This window comes from Kogia breviceps, chromosome 5 (assembly GCF_026419965.1).
Source record: "Kogia breviceps isolate mKogBre1 chromosome 5, mKogBre1 haplotype 1, whole genome shotgun sequence".
NCBI classification, from domain to species: domain Eukaryota; kingdom Metazoa; phylum Chordata; class Mammalia; order Artiodactyla; family Physeteridae; genus Kogia; species Kogia breviceps.
In genome coordinates this window covers 20,350,719-20,371,243 of record NC_081314.1, presented here as the reverse complement: position 1 = coordinate 20,371,243, position 20,525 = coordinate 20,350,719, and the positions used below count along the sequence as shown (strand labels likewise).

The 20,525-nt window shown below is 39.4% G+C and overlaps 1 protein-coding gene across 2 annotated transcripts in view; it reads right to left on the bottom strand.

The window, feature by feature from the left end:
• The window catches only part of TOPBP1 (DNA topoisomerase II binding protein 1), a 78,016-nt gene extending 68,706 nt beyond the window's left edge, over positions 1–9,310 (bottom strand). Inside the window, exons 1-8 of one of the 2 annotated variants that reach the window (XM_067033776.1) lie at positions 9,103–9,290; positions 8,374–8,464; positions 6,313–6,447; positions 5,683–5,812; positions 4,681–4,824; positions 3,381–3,562; positions 1,951–2,147; positions 17–196 (exon numbers count right to left, since the gene is read on the bottom strand). In XM_067033776.1, coding sequence (XP_066889877.1) covers positions 17–196; positions 1,951–2,147; positions 3,381–3,562; positions 4,681–4,782 — 661 coding nt within the window. In that variant the 5' untranslated portion in view covers positions 4,783–4,824; positions 5,683–5,812; positions 6,313–6,447; positions 8,374–8,464; positions 9,103–9,290. Of the gene's footprint in view, positions 1–16; positions 197–1,950; positions 2,148–3,380; positions 3,563–4,680; positions 4,825–5,682; positions 5,813–6,312; positions 6,448–8,373; positions 8,465–9,102 lie in introns of both variants that reach the window. The other variant, XM_059065326.2, reaches the window with a different exon arrangement.
• Between the last annotated feature and the right edge of the window lie 11,215 nt (positions 9,311–20,525).

Genomic DNA, 20,525 nt, shown 5'->3' with positions numbered 1-20,525 from the left:
TCTGAAAGAGACTTACTATTAGTTGTGTTTATCTGGCCAGTAGGAGTTGAAGTATCAGGCATAGTCTTTGTTTCTGGTCTAGGCTCTGTCTTATATATGGATTCATCCTGACAAAAACCCTTCTCAACACTGTCAAAAAACCACTGCACAGTCACACAGTGTACATTCCATCTCCTGGCACATTCATATTTTTGACCTATTATGTTCATTAAGAAAGAGAAACAGAGAGAGAGAGAGAAATGCAAACCATTAAAATCTTTGCAGAAATATTTAAATGACAGGTTATAAAAAAAAATCTACCTGGGACAAAATTAAAGTTACCAGCAATTACTCTTACTTTTAACAGTATGCTATATAGTGTATTAAAAGGTAATATATTAGGTTATTGCTCAATTATATTTCCTATGTGTTGTTAAATACACATGCTATGTAAGGGGATTTATCTTTTACAAAACTGCACAGAGACAGAGGCAGCTGTGGGGTAACTCAATATTTTTGAGTACAGCCTCCATCATTTAAATTCTTTAAACCATTTTCTTAATCTGTAACATGGGAATAACTCACAGAATTATGTGGTTTAATAAACTGTATAAAATAACCATGAAAATTATAAATGTCTGCAATATAAAAAACACCAACTTTCAAGAGACTACTCCTATGTCAACAGGATTCTACTTGAAGTCCAGGATAGAGAGGCAAATAGTTAAATGTCATATTAAAAATACGTATCTTGGGCTTCCCTGATTGCACAGTGGTTAAAAATCCACCTGCCAATGCAGGGGACACGGGTTCGAGCCCTGGTCCAGGAAGATCCCACATGCTGCAGAGCAACTAAGCCCGTGGGCTACAACTACTGAGCATGCGCTCTAGAGACCACGAGCCACAAGTACTGAAGCCCGCGCGCCTAGAGCCTGTGCTCTGCAACAAGAGAAGCCACCGCAGTGAGAAGCCCGTGCAGTGCAACGAAGACCCAACACAGTCAAAAATAAATAAATAAATAAATTTTTAAAAAAAATCAAAAATGTATCTTTTATTGCCTTAAAAAAACCTTTTTAACACAATGTATTTTGAAATGGTATAGAGAAACTGAGGACAATATATAGCAAACAATAACAAGAAAGGTTTTTTGACATTCTTGAGAACTGAGAGACATACTGTCTTCAGATTCAGAAAACCAATAGCAGTTATCAACTTTACTCACAATCATAATATCATAACTGGCCATACCCAAAGTTCTCACTTAAAGACAATTATTAATTGATTTTAATTTTTCCCCTAATTTTACTTATTTAGGGAGCTTAATAAACACAGTATAGATATAAAAAGATATAATAAAAATATTAATAAAACTCCGCTCTTATCAATTTTTATTTTATTTTAAGAGTACTGGTAAAAAATATTCTCCAGAATAAAGGTTATAGAACACCAAAATTAAGTGTAATTTTAAGGATTTCTTCTTCTTGGTAATATATTTTTCTTCTTTCAGTTGTCTTATGTTCTGCAAGGTGCATCTTCAAGTTAAAACTTGTAGTTCATTAAGTAAGGTTGATTCATTCAATTAAAAACTAAGCCAAGCCTTTAAAATTTATAATTAAAAAGAAATGTAATTTAGCAACATCTATTAGCTTTCTTGTTATTAATCCAAATCTCTCATCTCTTAAGTACTGGGTAACCGTGTGGGGACTTTAAAAAAAAAAAACAAAAACAAAAGATCTGAAAATAAATTTAGATAAAACACCACTGGAAATTTTTTTTAATATTCATTCAATGACCTGATAAAGACTTGGGAAGTCATGTAATTTTTCTAAAGATTATAAACCAAACTATGTTTGCAAGAAAAAAAATCATAGCAGATTTGTGACATGTCAGAAGTAAAAGGCATTCTATAATGATCTTAAAATGTTAAATAGTAGAAAATGTTGCATTTGTTCATTTGGGAAACAGTTTTACCTTTTGGTTCTTGTACAATGAGGTGTGTACACTCATTCATTTTCAACTGTCCCATGTATTGACCTCCATGCTTAACTGTGAGTTGCTGAACTGCTTTCCTATCTAAGCTACGTAAGCCAGTGACACAGATTATGCAACCAAGAAAAATAGGACACTTGAAGTCTTCCATGTTTATATCGGTATATCTAGCTATTTTCCTGGGGAAAACAAACAATAAAAAAGAAAAACCATTAACATATTAAATATACCAGATAGTTTAATTTTACCAGAAGAATAATTACAAACAACAGAAATATCACTAATGCTTTCCTCATTTTTTAGGATTTTAATCATTATTAAGAAAAGGGAAACTGATAAACACACTTCAAGTGATACTAATTGCTCATCTAGCTCAAACCATGTCTCTAATAAAAACTAATGTTTCAGAGTCTCTCAAATAAAATTGTTTTACAGGAAAATATATATTTCATTAACTGTAAATCCATGCTGGTCAAAGTGGTGCATTTTCCAATATTATAAGTCTAAATTTCTACCTAAAAACCCAATGGTTCTTTGGTTGCCTACTAGAAAAACAGACTTTTAATTCTCTACTATACTATACAAATAATAAGGAATGATTTTTGGCAGAATGCCAACAAAAATATCATTATCACTCTGTTGCTGTGCTAGGCAGATGTGCTGATGAAACAGGCTAGGAATGAGGGTGCCAACGTGGAGATGTGTTTAGGATGTGCTAGATGGTGTTGAAAGGAAGACTGGTAAATGCCTGTTTAATTCAAACAGTGGTACCTGGATTTACTGGTTATTAATCTAATTCTAATGGAAACTCAATACTATCCTTTGAAATTGGCTTTAAGCTCCATGAGGGCAGGGATGCTGTCCTGTTTTGCTCTCCACTTATATCTAATGCCTAACTCAGACCAGGTACATAAAATGGACTCAGTTAATGTTTACTGAATGATCACATCTCAGTTAATGGCTTATATGTGTTTATATTCAACCTTAAATATGTCCCTTTTGGGAGGGAATACGAATGCCAAAGTGGCTAAAATTTACTCTCCATCTTAATATGTTGGCACAGTATTGAAGGATAAATGCAGCATAAAAGCTACAATTGCCACACTGATTTTCTCAACTATTTTATAAATGTTTACTTCTGAAAACCATTTTATTATCAAAGCATTTCTTACCTTGTAGCTAATGCTAAAGCCCATAGCCCATTCCACCTATCAACTTATATCCTGATAATAAGAGCTTGTAGATTATCTTTTGTTTTCATTGGAGAGAAGAGTAATGATCCTATTTTTGTCTCCAAATAACAAATTCAAAGAGGATACCATAAAACCTCCCCTAAGAAAACCCACAATGTGCCAGAATGATTGAATGTATCATTTATTCAAATCTAGAAAATATCTGAATATCTTTCTTACTTCTCTTGTGACTTCTCCCAAAGTGTTTTTATCCAAGATGGAAGTAAAATAGGTTTCTTCAGGTTTGCAGCAACTAAATACTTTTTGCTACCAACTTCTCCTGCAATAAGGTGAGTTACTGATATGTTAAGGTCTCTGTATACGCGTCCACCCATCATTTGTACATATTTATGAACTTCTTCCTGTAGCCCGAAAAGAAAATATATTAATACTGAAACAAACAATATCTCTTCCATTTTTATACAATATCCCATAAACATCTTTTGTTGTTGTTAGCTTGAATGCACAAATATTTCTCACCATTATAAAGTTAAATAATTAATGAAATTACTTTTTGGAAGATAAAGTATGAATTTTAGAATAATTACCTTTATATACATTATTTTCCTACATTTATCTTTTGCAACTCCATGAATTTAACTATGTTGGTTCTACATTAAACACTATATATTTTAATATACTACATACATATTGATACTTAAAAATATACAAATATATATAGAATATATAAAAACATATATGTAAATCTCAATCCTTTTTTAAAAGATTAAGCAACTATGGTGGAAAAATGTGACTCAAAAACAAACATGGAGGGCTTCTCTGGTGGCGCAGTGGTTGAGAATCCGCCTGCCAATGCAGGAGACACGGGTTCGTGCCCTGGTCCGGGAAGATCCCACATGCCGCGGAGCAACTAAGCCCGTGAGCCATGGCCGCTAGGCCTGCGCGTCCGGAGCCTGTGCTCCGCAACGGGAGAGGCCACAACAGTGAGAGGCCCGCATACCAAAAAAAAAAAAAAAAAAACACACATGGAAAATTACACAGGGAAAAAAGTGAGTTTCCTTTTTAAATCAAAACAAAAAACTTCGGGCTTCCCTGGTGGCGCAGTGGTTGAGAATCCGCCTGCCGATGCAGGGGACACGGGTTCGTGCCCTGGTCCGGGAAGATCCCACATGCCGCGGAGCAACTAAGCCCGTGAGCCATGGCCGCTAGGCCTGCGCGTCCGGAGCCTGTGCTCCGCAACGGGAGAGGCCACAACAGTGAGAGGCCCGCATACCGGAAAAAAAAAAAAGAAAAAAAAAAAACAACAAAAAAAACTTCAACTAGCCAGTTTGCAATAAAAGATTCCACTGTATTCAATTTATTAAAAAATAAAAAAAGATATACACTGTCATCTTGACTTGGTTATCGGTCATAAACACCAAGTCAAGGTCTTTGAAAATATCCCCTACACAGTGAAAAGTTAAGTGTGGAAATATATACATATTGACCATGATATTCCACTCAATACCGCAACACCTACCCTTTTATCATTTTCCAGGCTTGTACAAGATATAGTTACATCAGACATAACCATGTTATAAACTGGATGTTCAGCTCTTGGGACACATCGTTGGTGGTGCATACAAAATGTGACTACTTGAGGACCAACAATTCTGCAGCCAAGCTACAAAAACAGAGAAAGTTTACTAGGCAGAAAAAGACCTCCAGTCTTATAAAATTACAGTTTGTAATACTGTATTTACAAATTCTTTACAGAAGTTGATGACCACTGCAGAAAAACCACCAAATTGTTACAAGAAAAAAAAAATAACCATTATATAATTTCTCAGACTCACCAAACGTTAACATACACACACAAGCAAATCAAACAACGCAGGCTATCAAAAGAAATAAGCTCCAAAAGCCACACTCACTCAAAATTGCCATTAAAATGTTAATCTCTGAAACAAACACAATCTTGGCGATAGGTGATATGAGTAAAAGTCTTATGCCATAATAATTAGGAAATATCTACATTTACTTTTCAAATGAAGCAGCCAGCCAATGAAGCAGTCAGCCAATGAAGCAGTTAAAAAGTGTTGAGAGCCCAACTAAACCCCCTCTAAAAAACCTATTCTGCTACAAAAAATGTAAATCCTAGGCAGTTCCTACATTTGTTTTTTAAATACTTTGTTCACAACTCAATGTCTTTCCAAGGAAGACCCACGAAGACTTCTCCTAAGGTATCACTTTCATTGATAACTGAGAAATGTGACAATCTTGCTCAACATGAGCACATCCAACCCAGACTAAAAAGCCTACAGCTGCCAAAGTCACCAAAGCATGACCAATGTAAATATCTACAGGTTAAATGATTACTGCTGTCTTTTTGGTCAGTCATAAGAAAACTGAGTTTTCGATGCTATTGATTCTATCTTACAAGCAGTGTTATTTCCCAAAGGAGGGTAAGACCAACAATGCTTTTGGCAAAGGTGGGCAAAGACCTTCCATATACTGTACAGATAGTACTGAATCTACCTACTCTTCTATGTTTTCTTCTCCTTCAAACAAGAATCACTTCTTTGTAATCTGGATGGAATTACAGCCAGTTTACTTTTATTTCAATGGTTCTCTCTTGTCCAGACACCAAAAAAGTAATGAGTCAGTAGACTCTAGAATCAACAAAAAGAAATAAGATGGCTCAATGGTATATTAGCAATGCTCGGCCCCCAAATGCTTCCTTTAGCATATACTTTTTCAGACCCTATACAAAGTACAGGTACTAAAATTTAAGAGGACATAGGAAAGATAGTAAGTAACCAAGGATTATGCTGAAGTCTTTTCCTATTCTATTATTTTTCCCTAATATATCTTGCAATCAAACTGAGTTTAAGTACAGTAGAACTTCATCAATACAATGCTTCATTACTACAGGGTTAAATTATTCTAAGTGAAGTTAAATTCCCCGAAATATAAAAATTACATACTAACCAAAGCCTACTGTAATATGATTAACCTTGAAAAATAATATTCTAGTCTTCCAAAACCAAAGGATTCCTCCCAATTCATAATTTGCAAAATACTTTATGATCAGTAAAGAATTTATGTCCACTGAAGAAAAAACAAACCAAAAAACAGACTACCTGAAAGAACACACTAAAAGTTAGCAAACCTTTTTGAGATGATCAAAGGCTTTGCCACTAAAAGGGTCACAGATATAAAGTGATCTATCATTCTCCTTCATTTTCAATGCCTCTTCTTCTGTAATAATCTGAAGATATTCTTCTGATTGGAACTCTTTTATTGACTGAAAGAAAAAGTAAGAATGCATATGAAATAATTCACCTGTATTTATGTCCTATGAACTCTATCTTTAAAATCTATCTCAAACCCAGCCTTTCTCCTATTGAAAGGAACAATTATCTCTCACTAGACCTGTGCAGAAGTCTCCAAAGTGGTTCCTTCTCCCTCCCTTCCCCTAAATCTATTCTCTACCCAGCAGCTGGTAATCTTTTTAACAATACAAAAAAGGTCATGTCACCCTGCTCAAAACCTCCAGCAGCTTCCCACCACGTTCAGAATAAAATCCACGTTTCTTACAATTGCCTACAAGACCGTAGAGTCTGGCTCCTGCCTGTCTCTCCACACTTACCTTCTTCCACTAATCCCCTTTGCTCACTCTTCCCTAACCACTCCTGCTTTCTTTTGCAACCTAGAACAAACTAAGCCTGACCTCATTTAGAGATTTTACTCTTTTTCCACCACTGCCGGGAATACTCTTCCCCCCAGGACTTCACCTGACCTACCTCACTTCAACCACATCTGCTCACATGTCACTTCCTCTGAGATGCCTTTCCTTATCACCCTTTTCTAAAATATTCTTCCCCTATCCCTCTAGTGTATTTTATTAAGAAAAATGACATAGATATTATATATATATAGTTGAAATGAAAATTTCATGATCTATCTTGTTTGCCAAAATATCCTGGCTCCCAGTAAACACTCGAATATTTTCTGACAAATTTTTGAAGTCCTCACATTAAATACTTAGGGTGACCCTTTTAAAATGATTAAGTCAGATCATGTTACTCTTCCGATTAAAACCCCCCAGTGGCTCTCCATCTCACTGGAAGAAAAAGCCAAAGTCTTTACCATGATCCACAAGGCCCTTCATGACCTCCTTACTCTTACTCTCTAAAGCATACCTTAGCATTCTTTCCACATCCCTTTTTCACTACACTACAGCCACATTCAAGCAAGACAGACACCTCAAGCACTTTCCCAGGGTTTGTGTATGATTATTTCCTCTGCCTGAAACCTTCCTCTGCAGATATCCACATGGCTCATTTTCTCACCTCCTTGAAGTACACTCAAATATCATCTTCTCCATAAAGTCTACCCTGATCACACTCCATTTAAAATAAATTGTAACCTTCCCTTCTCCCCCAACAAACAACCTCCAGAACACCTTAACCTGTTTTGTTTTTCTCTTCCCATAGCACTTGGCATCTTTAACATATTATATAGTTTACTCATTTATATGTCTGATTAATGTCTATTTCCTCCAGCTAGAATAGAATGTAAGCTCTGAGAAAGTATGGATCTTTGCCTGCTCTCATCACTGATGTACCCCAAGTACTAGAACAGTGCTTCTTAGATGATGGAAACTCAATAATTGTTTGCTCAATGAATGAACTTTAAAGAAAAACCTGCTACAACAGTGTTCCTTAAACTTTAACGTACACAGGATCTTGTTAAAAAGCAGATTCCAACTGGTAAGTCTGAGTTGGGATCCAACTCTCAGGCCATGGTGATGCTACTGTGGTCTGTGAGTAGCAAGGCTCTACACTACCTAGATAATATAATACTGTACATATGAGACACAGTTAACAATTAACAACAACAAAAATGAAGTGTAACCAACATAGGACTGACTCAAATTTTTTCAACACACAGAGGTCTATGGTTAGCAGACAAAAGAAAACAATTTCCAAGAATAGTAGGTCCATCACTTTCAACAGAAATGTCATTAAAGATTTCAAGCCCCCCCAAATATATGATATACTAATATCAATTCAAAAATGTGTAACAATGAGATACCTACGAATGTAGACTACAGTAAAACTATTATGAAAATAAAATAACTAAGACAAAAAGGCCTAATAAATCAAAAACACTAAAAACAAGAAAATGAATTCACAGCACCAAACAAGATATTTTCAAGTAGTCTTACCTCAAGAGCTTTAAAAAAACATTCAGAATTGTCTGAAGACTTTAAAAACTTCACCAAAAACGGTTCTTTGTCATTTTGGGACATTTTTGAACTGTCAAAATAAAGGAACCATTAACAAGAACAAAAACACATTACATATTAAGTTAAATGTTTAAAGCACCTATTTTTCTGCGAAGACACGAATGCCAAAGGACAAACATTCCGGCCTTGCCCATGAATTTGTCCATTACGGTTTGTAAGAAACACTGGAATGTGGGCACAATCAAGGAAAAAGATGACAACACCAATCCTTGCAAATCAGAGAACGAAATTAATGTCGCTAAACTGAATACATCTAGGACCTTTGCTCTGGGGTTAAGTCCCCTAAGCCAATAGTCATTCAATTGCATTAAGCTTAAGGATGCTCGGAACGAATCGGTCCCTGCGGGTATCCGCGGCCCTTGAGGTAGGTTCAGCCCTCAGTAAATGGACTTCAAATATAAACATGAAAGCCAGCCAGCAAAGTCAGGCGCCTAAAAGGCCGGACGCTCTAGCTCCCCAGGTCCCAGGGAAAGGCTCGGCTCTCGGTCCAGCAGCAGTTACTCCCTCTCCAGTGTCTAAGTCCTATCCGCCGGTCCAGGGGCCGGTTACAAGGTCCGGAAACCAGGGCCCAGAAGGCCAGAGGCAGCATCGCGACCCCCCAACGGGGCGGGGGAAGGGAGCTGGGTCCTTATTCCGAGCCTCACTCACCTCCGTGGAGCCTGGAGGTTTCCAGGCGGCGAGTGTGAGGCGACGCGGCCCGCTGGACGGCGGCTGGGGTCGGGCGCCAGCCCGGCGCACAACCGCCGCCCCCGGCGGCGACCCCAGCCCTAGCTAGCGCAGACCCGGAAATTGCCGAACCGCGACCCGACTTTCGCGCCAGCCGCGCGGACGCGCCCGCCCCTTCCGCCGGAAGTGGCGCCACCGCAGTTGCAGGAGGAGGGAGGAGACGTAAGACTGCGGAGGTGGGTGGAGCGCATGGGGCGATGGGCCGGGGCGGGGGGTACCAGGAGCATTGAGGTCGGAGCATCGAGGACTGAGCCTCGCGATCAGGGCTTGCAAGCTCGGACCTGTGCTCCGCTGGGAGCTGGCCAAGCGCGTACGGCTAGCGGGTGGGGCCGCAGGCCAGAAGTGCCTTAGAAGAGGCCCTAACACATCAAAAAATATAGGCAGGGAAAAAGTTTCTTTAATAAATATTTTATACTGAGAAACCATATATTATAATCCAAAACAACTCTGTGAGGCAAATAGTGGTATCTCCATTTTACAGATGTAAAAACGGAGGCTTAGGGAAGGTAAATGACGTGTTCAAGGTCACAGTAAGTGGTAGAATTAAGACTGCATCCAAGTCTTTTTGACTCCACGGACTGGCAGACTGGATTCTTTTTCCTCCAGTATAGCCCGAATGTACTCACCAGCTACCACAGCCAAGAGGTCTAAAGGGAAAAAAGATGTCAGGATGACGTGAATTACACACCTGGTGCAAACGGGTCGTTGCCAACTTCTTCAGGAGTGCCACACCACCCCCTTCAGTGAGCATCTCATTTTCTTCCTCTGTAATTCCCCGAGTGTTGGGCAGATTCTGGGATGGAACCTAATGTTCAAATAGCACAGGTCAGGGGAGAGGAGGTGAAATACGACTGCAGGATCTCCGCTTGTTGATGGCCAATGACAAACTGCTTAGTTAGCGTTTTTCCTCATTTTATTCTTGACTACTGAGATTGAGAAAATCAGGACTTGAGTAATGTGACAGTTTCATGACCTGTACTTCAATTGTTTTTAATGTCTCAAGATGGCAAAGAGCAGCAGTGTGTGAACACACCTGTGGAAGGTGAGTCAGAATCAGTAACACTGGGGCTCAAAGGTAAAGGCCTGTTGTGAGGAAAGCATTACAAATAAACCAAAGTTACTAGAGTTGTTAAACAAAAAACAGAGAGAGAGCTGACGGTGTGGCAGGCCATTGTAAAGGAGCAAGTCCGTCGTGGGGCATGTCACAGTGGACAGAGGGCTCGTACTCTCTCTGCTCAGCAGTCCTCTAGAACACGGGCATCGCTGGCCGCATCACGTAGATGGGAAAGTGAGGCTCAGGGACGGCGTGACTTGCCCAGGGCCACACAGCGGGAAGTGGCTGCCCCTGGGTTTGAGCAGAGGCGCCGTGGCTGGAACCCCCCTGCCCTTCCTGACCCACCATAGCGCTCCGTGTCACATACTGCCACCCGCCTCTGCACCGGGGCAGGAGCCCATTCCTGACATTTCTGCGGCCCAGTGGATGCCTCAGAGGAGGAGGAGGGGAGTCATAGATGCTGCTACTGAAGACGAGGAGGATGAAAATGAAATCAACCCTTTAGCTTTTAGTGGCTGGCTTTGAATAGCTGGGGAGTTGACCTCCTCTTCAGAATAGGAGACCAGGTGACAAGTTTTCTTGTTCTGTGTCTGTCCCTGAGGTACCTAGTCTTGGGCCTTGGCTAGAGCAGTGGTTCTCTAGGCTGTGTGGTGTCTGGACCAGCAGCATCAGCGTCGCCTGAGAACTTGTTATATGGGAGCATTCTTGAGTCTGACCACAGGTCTGCTGGGGTCCAGGATGGGACCGCTGCTCTGTGTTTTAACAAGCCTTCGGGATGATTCTGATGCATGTTAACGTTTGCTTGAATAGCAATCCCTTGAGAAAAGGTGAAAATGGTTATATGGGTTGTGGTCCTTGAAGATGTTGGTGACAGCAGGGAATAGTTGTGATGTGTCCTCTGGCAGCTGCTTCTGAAGTTGGGGTCTGGGCATTAACTTCCCCCTTCCTTCCATTTCCTTGGCACTTCTGTCACCTAGAGCCAGTCACTCGAGACCCTGCGTGGAGTAGAATTAAAGGGAACTTTATCTGTTTGTAAAATGAAAAAATACAGGAAACAAATATGACAAAATAGTTACTTTTAAAATATGCGTGGTGGGAATATGAGTATTTCTTGTTATATTTTGCTACATAAGATTTCTGAAACTAAAATATTTTTTTTCAGTGATAGGGTTTTAGATTTGTTTCCAGTGCTGTAAATGAATAAATATGTACAAATAAGCGGATGTATAATTAAAAAATGAGATTAGTAAACGATCTTTCTTGCTGCAGAAATAGTCTTTGCAGTGGCAAATTATTTATTTAAACTGTTGTCTTCAGTACCTGGAAGGTAGAACATAGGCCTACTGAGTCTGCTGAAGTGTTGGGAAGAGGAGGTAAAATAGAATGTTAGTGGCACGTGTTGGTTGCTATTGGCTGCAGTTAATTAGGCATTATAAGAAAGTGATAAACTCAGGGAAGAACTGGCTTGTTTGCAAGCAAAAAATAAAAGGAATTAAAAAGTCCCAAACTGGCAATTTGCAAGGTTGGGAAAGCTGACTGCATCTAGGCTCTAAAAGTGAGAGAGAAACCCAAGAGAGGTTTTCCAGAACAAACGTACATTACAACTGATCCACCTGGAAAAGATCTAGTTAAGAGTGTGGTCCTCCCACCCAAGCTGGGTAGGCACCATTAATTGAGAGAGAAAGGTTTGGGGCCAAGGATAGCAATCAGGCATGAAAATTAGTCCAGGAGAGAACTGTGGGTGTGGCAGCTACTGTAGGGGAACAGCTCTGCCATGGCTTCCTGGCAGACATGCACACATCCATGCAGGCTAAGGTTGGGACAGCATATGTGAGCCAAAACACTCTGTGATCCTGCAGGAACATGAGAGGATGGAGGCCACCTCCCACTTGTCTTCCTGCCTCCCCCAGAAGGCTGTCATCAGATAGTTTCTCATCACCTCCCAGATTCTGATGAAGTGTAGGGCTTTCTGCACCACTCCCCTCAAAATAGAGCTACAGAATACAAAACGACTTAGCTACCATCTAGATTTGGCTCCCCAGTGATGGGGTTTCCCACAACTCAAGTTGCAGTCACCAGCCCCTTCAGTGTCATCCTTTTTGGTGTGTGGGTAAGGACCCAGGGAGCTGGCACCTTTGGCTTCTTCCTTTTTGCTATATATGGAATAATAAACGTGTCTCATGTATCTTCACCAGCCTCATCAGTCAGGCCTTGCCCTTGACCTTGTCTTGTATGTGTGAAACTGACTGCAAGCAAATAGATCTGGAGGTTACTAAAGTTCTGAAGGTTCATTGTTTTGTGAAGAAAACCAGAAATCCGGAGTATTCAAACTTTGTACAACCTTCAAGCTTGCATAGTCGGAAGTGGGTGAAAAGTCATACAGCCCCCAGGGAGCACAAGCTCCTTAGTACCCCAGCCAGACCTGGCTAGAGAGGATAATATTGATAGAAAAGGAAGACCATCCCAGAGGGAGGGGCCAGGGACCTTGGAGAGCAATGAGCAAAGGAACTGCCTTCAGAGAGCAGAACCTGGATCTAATCAGGCAGAGGAACCACCCAATGCCTGCCCAGTAGGACTTAAGAGTTAATGCTGATCAGCAACAGCTAGGAGTCTCCCCTCCTTCCCTTTCTTTCTTTTTTTTTTTTTTTTGCAGTACGCGGGCCTCTCAATGTTGTGGCCTCTCCCTCCCGTTGCGGAGCACAGGCTCCAGACGCGCAGGCTCAGCGGCCATGGCTCACGGGCCCAGCCCCTCCGCGGCATGTGGGATCTTCCCGGACCGGGGCACGAACCCGTGTTCCCTGCATCGGCAGGCAGACTCTCAACCACTGTGCCACCAGGGAAGCCCCCCTCCTTCCCTTTCTGAAAAGGAATTTTATTGTAATTATTCTGTCCCTGCTCCACCATTGTATATCAGGTATGCGATTGGGTCGGGGTGAGGGGTGGGCAACAACTGGTCTTGCTAATCCACGTGTCACTGGACCATCCCGTGGACTCTGGCTGAGACTGTGTAGCAGATCCTTAGTATCCCATACATATCCCCTCAGCCTTACCACTCACAGACATATTGGGAAACTTCCAGCTGCCAGCACCTGCATTCCTTAGCATGCAGGCATTCTCTGACACCAGGAGTCTGCTTAGCCACCTGCACAGTATCCCAGAAGGCAAGGGGATTTATGACCCATGGGAAAAAAACCTCAAACAATGACTAACAGGAGTTCGTGTATAAAGACTCTTGTTTGCAAGCCTCTTAATGGGATATTCTACCCTGGCTCCCAGAGTTTCCCCAGTGGAACTAAGCCCCAGTCTCCACAGTGGTAACTCACCTGTCAGTACATCCTTTGGATGCCTTCTTATCCCTGTCTCCCTTCCCCATTCTCTAACCTTTGTTTCTTCACTTACCAAATAAAACATTTAGAAAGGCTTGTCTGAAAGTGTGCTTTCTGGGGAAACTCAAACTGAGACAAAAGACCCAAGGCATGTGGTCCTCTTTGATAGTGTGTGTTGTTGCTGGGACAAAGTTACCCAGCCAGGGATTCCAGTTCCCATCCTATTTGCATCTCAGTGGGATCATGTGACTGAGTTATAGCCAATCAAATATAGGTAGAAGTGATGTTTAGCACTTCCAGGCCTGGCTCATGGAAACTTCTTGTACCGCCTTACACAATTCCTTATTCTAGATGTCAGTACACAAGGCAATCTTGGAAACCACATGTTGAAAATGGCAGAGCATCTCTTAGCCTGGATCTCTGAATGACTGACCAGAGCTATGAAGGTGAACTCCCCATCCCTGCCTCTCCAACCAAAGAAGACCACTGCTGCCATCTGGGCTTTACATTAGCAAGAAGCCAACTTCCATTATGTTAAACCATTGAGATTGGGAGTTTCATCTGTTATGTCAACTAGTACCAACCTAATCAATTCTGAAGTTGCCAGGGTTTAAACAAACGTGCTGCCACTTCAAAAACTGTTTTTATTACCACAAAGGCCCTTGGAAAGAGGAAAGTGAAACTGCTTCAGAGACAAATGCCAGAGGCCACATGGGGAGAGTCTGGACTTGGAAGCAGGCTGCCTAGTTTAAATGCTGGCTCTTACATGTACTGGCTTTCTGACCTTCGGCAAGTAACTTAACCCGTCTGTGCTTCGCTTTCTTCTTGTATGAAATGGGGATGACAATAGCACCTACCTTATGGCGTTGCTATAAATTAATATCTGAAAAGCACTTAGCTCAGTGCCTCGCACACAGTTAATGATAAATTCACAAATTCCTAATTTTCCAAAGGCCATAATGAAGTGTTTAAATAGTTTCCTACAATACAATCTCCTAACCTCCTGCTCTGCTGTTATGAGAGATTGTGCCAAAACAACAGAGATGGCTTTAGGACTATGGATGTCCTTCCTTTGCAATATGACTTTGTTCTGGTACATAGGAATTTTCCAGAGTTTGCTCCACTCAGAGGTCAGAGGGCATCTTGGTCTATTGGATTTAGGCTGTGTTAACTTTAGTTAGATCATTAACCTTAGGAGCAATGCTCACCTCTTGACCCTATTTGGTTTTTGTCCACAGGCCTACAGAGAAGATTGTTCAACCTACTTTTGAGTCAATCCTTTACATGCATTTATTCATAATAATTATCATATATTTGATCATTTTTTTTTGAGTCTTATACAAGGCACTGTTTTCCAACCTAGGGTTAGCATGCTGAACAAGAAGAATGTGGTCTCTGCCCTCATAGACCCTATTTCCTTTCAAAGGTATGAATAAATGAGGAGTTAGAGCAGTTGTGAGCACAATAACTTGTAAAATTCATTCATTCAGTAACAATATACTAGAATCTTCCAAAATAAAAAAAATTAGTAGTTAATGTCCTCATTTGTGCTTCTGTAATGGTGAAGTACCTTGTTCAAGAACTGTGCTCTTGTTGAGCACATCTAGATGTGGATAAAGCACCAGAAAACATCTATTTAAGAGCGTTAGACATTAGAGGTGCCAAGTTTCTGGAAAAGGGAAGGGGTAACCCAGGGAGGTGAGATGACATTCTGCAACCACATTTCCTTGGGGGAATTTGCCACTTCCTGGTACAAGGTAAGAGGTATCTGGCTTTGCCGGAGCAGAGAGCTCCTGCTAGCAGAGCTTTGGCAGTCTCACGGCTGGAAAAACGCAAGTGGAGACAAGATCCCAATGAGAAGGGAGGTGCAGAGAACTAAGCCTGATAAATGACCAGTTCTCCCCTTAAGATATTTGGCACAATTTGAAGTTCCATGGAAAGGGAGGCAAAAAATATAATTCCACACCTTAGAGAGGTCCCAAAGAATATACCAGGTGTATTAGTTTCCTATTGCTGCTGTAACAATCACCACAAATTAAGTGGCTTAAAACAACACATTTATTATATTACAGTTTTGTAGGACTAAAGTCTGAAATGGGTCTCACTGGGCTAAACTCAAGTTGTCAGCAGGGCTGCTCTCCTTTCTGAAGGCTCCATAGGAGAATCCATTTTCTGGCTTTTCCTGCTTTAGAGCTGCTCATGTTTCTTGGCTCATGGCCACAACCCATTCCATCTTCAAAGCCAACAACTGCAGGCTTTCTTTGCCTTATTCAGACACTGACTCTTCTGCTTCCCTCTTCCACATTTAAAGGACCCTTGTGATTATATTGACCCTCACAGATAATTTAGGATAATCTCTTTATTCCTAAATTGCCTGGCTAGCAACTTTAGTTCCATCTGCAATGTTAATCCTCCCTTGCCATGTAGCATAACATATTCACAGTTTGTGGGGTTAGGACATGGATGTCTTTGGGGGGCCATTTTTCTGCCCACCACACCAGGCTTTCAGTGGGAAGACATAGGAGCCTATCAAAACTGCAGGCTAGTCTTGATTCAGCCAAACGTCAATTGGATGAAAGTGATCAGTCCCCATTTTATCTTCTTAGTAGAATAAAAGGGTGAAAAAGGTGGAGAATTTCATTTGAGAATTGGAATCTATGAAGAAGAAATAAAAATGGAAATTCTAGCAGTGAAAAAGGCAATCGTTCCACTAAAGATGCAAGAAAAAGTGTCTTTGCACTTGTGGCAGCCAAGACTGAATGGGGGAATACAGGAATTACAAAACCATGGAAAGAGAATTTTTGCAACTCAGAAATAACTTTCTAAACAGCAAAGAGCCTGTTTTACTCCCCCGCCAAAAGTCTGAAATGTGAGTTTACATGAAAAAGGCAATAATTTATGTTAATTTCTCATTAAGTAGATTTAACAATACAATAGATGCAACGAAGAGAGGATTAGTAAACTGAAAGATTAATGTAAAATATCCAAACTGAAACATAAGAAAAAAAATGGAAATACAGAAAAAGGCATGATACATGTGTGCATTTGAAAAAGATTACTACAGGGACTTCCCTGGTGGTACAGTGGGTAAGACTCCATGCTCCCAATGCAGGGGGCCCTGGTTCAATCCCTGGTCGGGATACTAGATCCCGCATGCCGCAACTAAGAGTCTTCATGCCACAACAAAGATCCCATGTTCTGTGACTAAGACCAGCCAACATAAATAAATAAATATTTTTAAAAAAGATTACTGCACATACAATTATAGTTGTAGAAGTAGAATCAACAGAATAGGCAGGAGGAATATTTAAACAAACAATGGCTGAGAATTTTCCAAAAGTGATAAAAAAAATAGCCCAAACCTTCACAGCTAGGGTAAAATCACACTTAGGCATATGATGGTCAAACCAAAGAACATGAGGAAGATAAAGGGAATATTTTAAAAGCAGTCAGAGGAAAAAAGACAAATTACCTTCAAAGGAACAACAGTTGACCTCAGTTGACTTCTCAACAGAAATTATGGACAAAAGAACACAGTACAGTGACATTATTAAAGTTATGGAAGAAAAGAACAAACTACAAACTGTTAGTTAAAAACATTAAAAATCCTGAGAAAATGCTCTGCCAGAAGATTTGCACATTAAAAACAGGTTAGCCAAATAGAAAACAAATACAAGGTGGCAGATAACACTCTAACATATCAGTAATTACATTAAATGTCAACAAACTATATATTGCCAATTAAAGTCTAAGATTGTCAGATGGAGTTTTAAAAATATATGCTGCTTGTAAAAGACACACTTTAACTATAAGGACACAGAAACACTGAACACAAAAGGATTAAAAAATATACAATGCATACAATAGCCAAAAGAAAGCTGGTGTAACTACCCCAATATTAGACAAGGCTCTAAAGCAAGAAACATTACTAGAGATAAAAAGAGGCACTTCATAACGATTAGAATTATAAAGGGAATAACCTAACAGTAAGGTATCAGAATCTCAAATATGTATGTACTCAAAAACATAGTTTTAAAATATATAAAGCGTTAAAAGAAGAAATAGACAAATCCACAATCATAGTGGGGAACACACTTTTCTCCAGTGCTAATAGAAAAATCGCATTGAAAAAATTATAGAGCTGAACAACACAATTTTCAATGTGTATATATATATATATATACACATATGTATGTATTTGATTTATATATAGCATTATAAATAAGACACTTTACCCAACAACCATAGAATACTCATTATTTTAAAATGCATATTAAACAACAAAAAGTGACTGTATGCTGGGCCACCAGACAATCTTCAGCACATTTCAAAAGACTGAAATCATTCTGAGTATGTTATCATACCATAGTGGAACTCGGTTAGACATAAATAACAAAAGATAACCAGGAAATTGAAAACACTGGAAATTAAGCAATACATTTCTAAACAAACTATGAGTCAAACAAGAAATCACAATGAAAATTGGAATATATTTTGAATTAGAATATATATTTGAATATGTTTTAGATAATCATAAAGATATAATAATATATCAAGAAAAAGGAAATTTATAGCCTTCAATGCATATATTAGAGTAGAAGAGAGGCTGAAAATCAATGATCTTAACTTCCTTTTATAAAAACCAGAAAAAGAACAAAGCCCAAAGAAAGTAAAAAAAGCAGAAATCAATTAGTGAATTTATAATAGAGAAAATCAACAAAGCCGAAAGTTGGCTCCTTATGAAAATTAATAAAATAGATAAAACCTTGGCAATACTAATCAAGAAAAGGGAGAAAACATAAATTACCAATATCGGAAATGAAAAAGAAAATTATAGCAAGGATCCTCCGCACATTAAAAATGCATAAGGGCTTCCAGGTTGTTGAACACTTTCATGTGCTGGGAGGACAGTGCATCCCAGTTTCTCAGGGACAGAAGCTCCTGTAACAGGACCCTTCCAGACCTCACCAATGAACCTCTTCATCTGGTTGTTCATCTATATCCTTTATAATAAACTGGTAAACATAAAAAAATGAATAAAGATAATATTGTGCACAACTTTACATCAATAAATTTGAAATTAGATGAAATGGGTAAATTTCTTGAAAAACTTAGCAAGACTTGAAGAATCAGAAAATCTGAACATTTCTTTAGCTATTAAAGAAATTTAATCTGGAATTGAAAACCTTTCCACTAGAAACACATAGTGGAAACACATAGACAGTTACCTGATTTTTGACAAAGTTTATACTAAAGTGGAGTAAAAAAAGAATTATCTTTCAAGTAAATGGTGCTGGGTCAACTTGGCACACATATGGAAGGAGAAATGAATACAGGCTTCTATCCCATACCATTCACAAACATCAGTTCCAAAAATATCAAGGCCATGTGCCTTAGCCTTGTCTTCTATGACATCATGCTAGCTCACTGAGTTATTCAGTTTATAACTGTAGTTATATAGCACAAATTAGAGGGTCTATACATCATTTGTTAAATTCCAGGAGACCTACTGAGTGAATATTTGGGGCAAAAAAAATGTCATGTTAAGAAAAGTCATCCACTTCTTTTTAACCTAATTTCTCTTTCATATGAATGGAAAATAAATGTCTGTTTTTTTAAAAAAATCAATTCCAGGTGGATTCTAGATCTAAATGTGAGGGGTAAAACTATAAAGCTTCTAGAAGGAAACATAACACAATATTTTCATGAACTTGGGACAGGCAAAGATTTCTTAAACAGTTTGCAAAAAGTGTTAAACATAAAGGAAAATGTTGAAATAGGACTCAGAAATATATAAATGGAACATTCTCCAGGATAGATCATATCTTGGGTCACAAATCTAGCCTTGGTAAATTTAAGAAAATTGAAATCGTATCAAGTATCTTTTCCGACCACAACACTATCAGACTAGATATCAATTACAGGAAAAGATCTGTAAAAAATACAAACACATGGAGGCTAAACAATATACTACTTAATAACAAAGTGATCACTGAAGAAATCAAAGAGGAATTCAAAAAATACTTAGAAACAAATGACAATGGAGACACGACAACCCAAAACCTATAGGATGCAGCAAAAGCAGTTCTAAGAGGGAAGTTTATAGCAATACAATCCTACCTCAAGAAACAGGAAACATCTCAAATAAACAACCTAACTTTGCACCTAAAGCAATTAGAAAAAGAAGAGCAAAAAAACCCCCAAAGTTGGCAGAAGCAAAGAAATCATAAAGATGAGATCAGAAATAAATGAAAAAGAAATGAAGGAAATGATAGCAAAGATCAATAAAACTAAAAGTTGGTTCTTTGAGAAGATAAACAAAATTGATAAACCATTAGCCAGACTCATCAAGAAAAAAAGGGAGAAGACTCAAATCAATAGAATAAGAAATGAAAAAGGAGAGGTAACAACAGACACTGCAGAAATACAAAAGATTATAAGAGATTACTACAAGCAACTGTATGCCAATAAAATGGACAACCTGGAAGAAAACGACAAATTCTTGGAAATGCACAACCTGCCGAGACTGCCCCAGGAAGAAATAGAAAATATGAACAGACCAATCACAAGCACTGAAATTGAAACTGTGATTAAAAATCTTACAACAGGGCTTCCCTGGTGGCGCAGTGGTTGAGAGTCCGCCTGCCGATGCAGGGGACATGGGTTCGTGCCCCGGTCCGGGAAGATCCCACATGCCGTGGAGCGGCTGGGCCCGTGAGCCATGGCCGTTGAGCCTGCGCGTCCGGAGCCTGTGCTCCGCTACGGGAGAGGCCACAACAGTGAGAGGCCCACGTAACGCAAAAAAAAAAAAAAAAAAAAAAAAAATCTTACAACAAACAAAAGCCCAGGACCAGATGGCTTCACAGGTGAATTCTATCAAACATTTAGAGAAGAGCTAACATCTATCCTTCTCAAACTCTTTCAAAAGATAGCAGAGGGAGGAACACTCCCAAACTCATTCTATG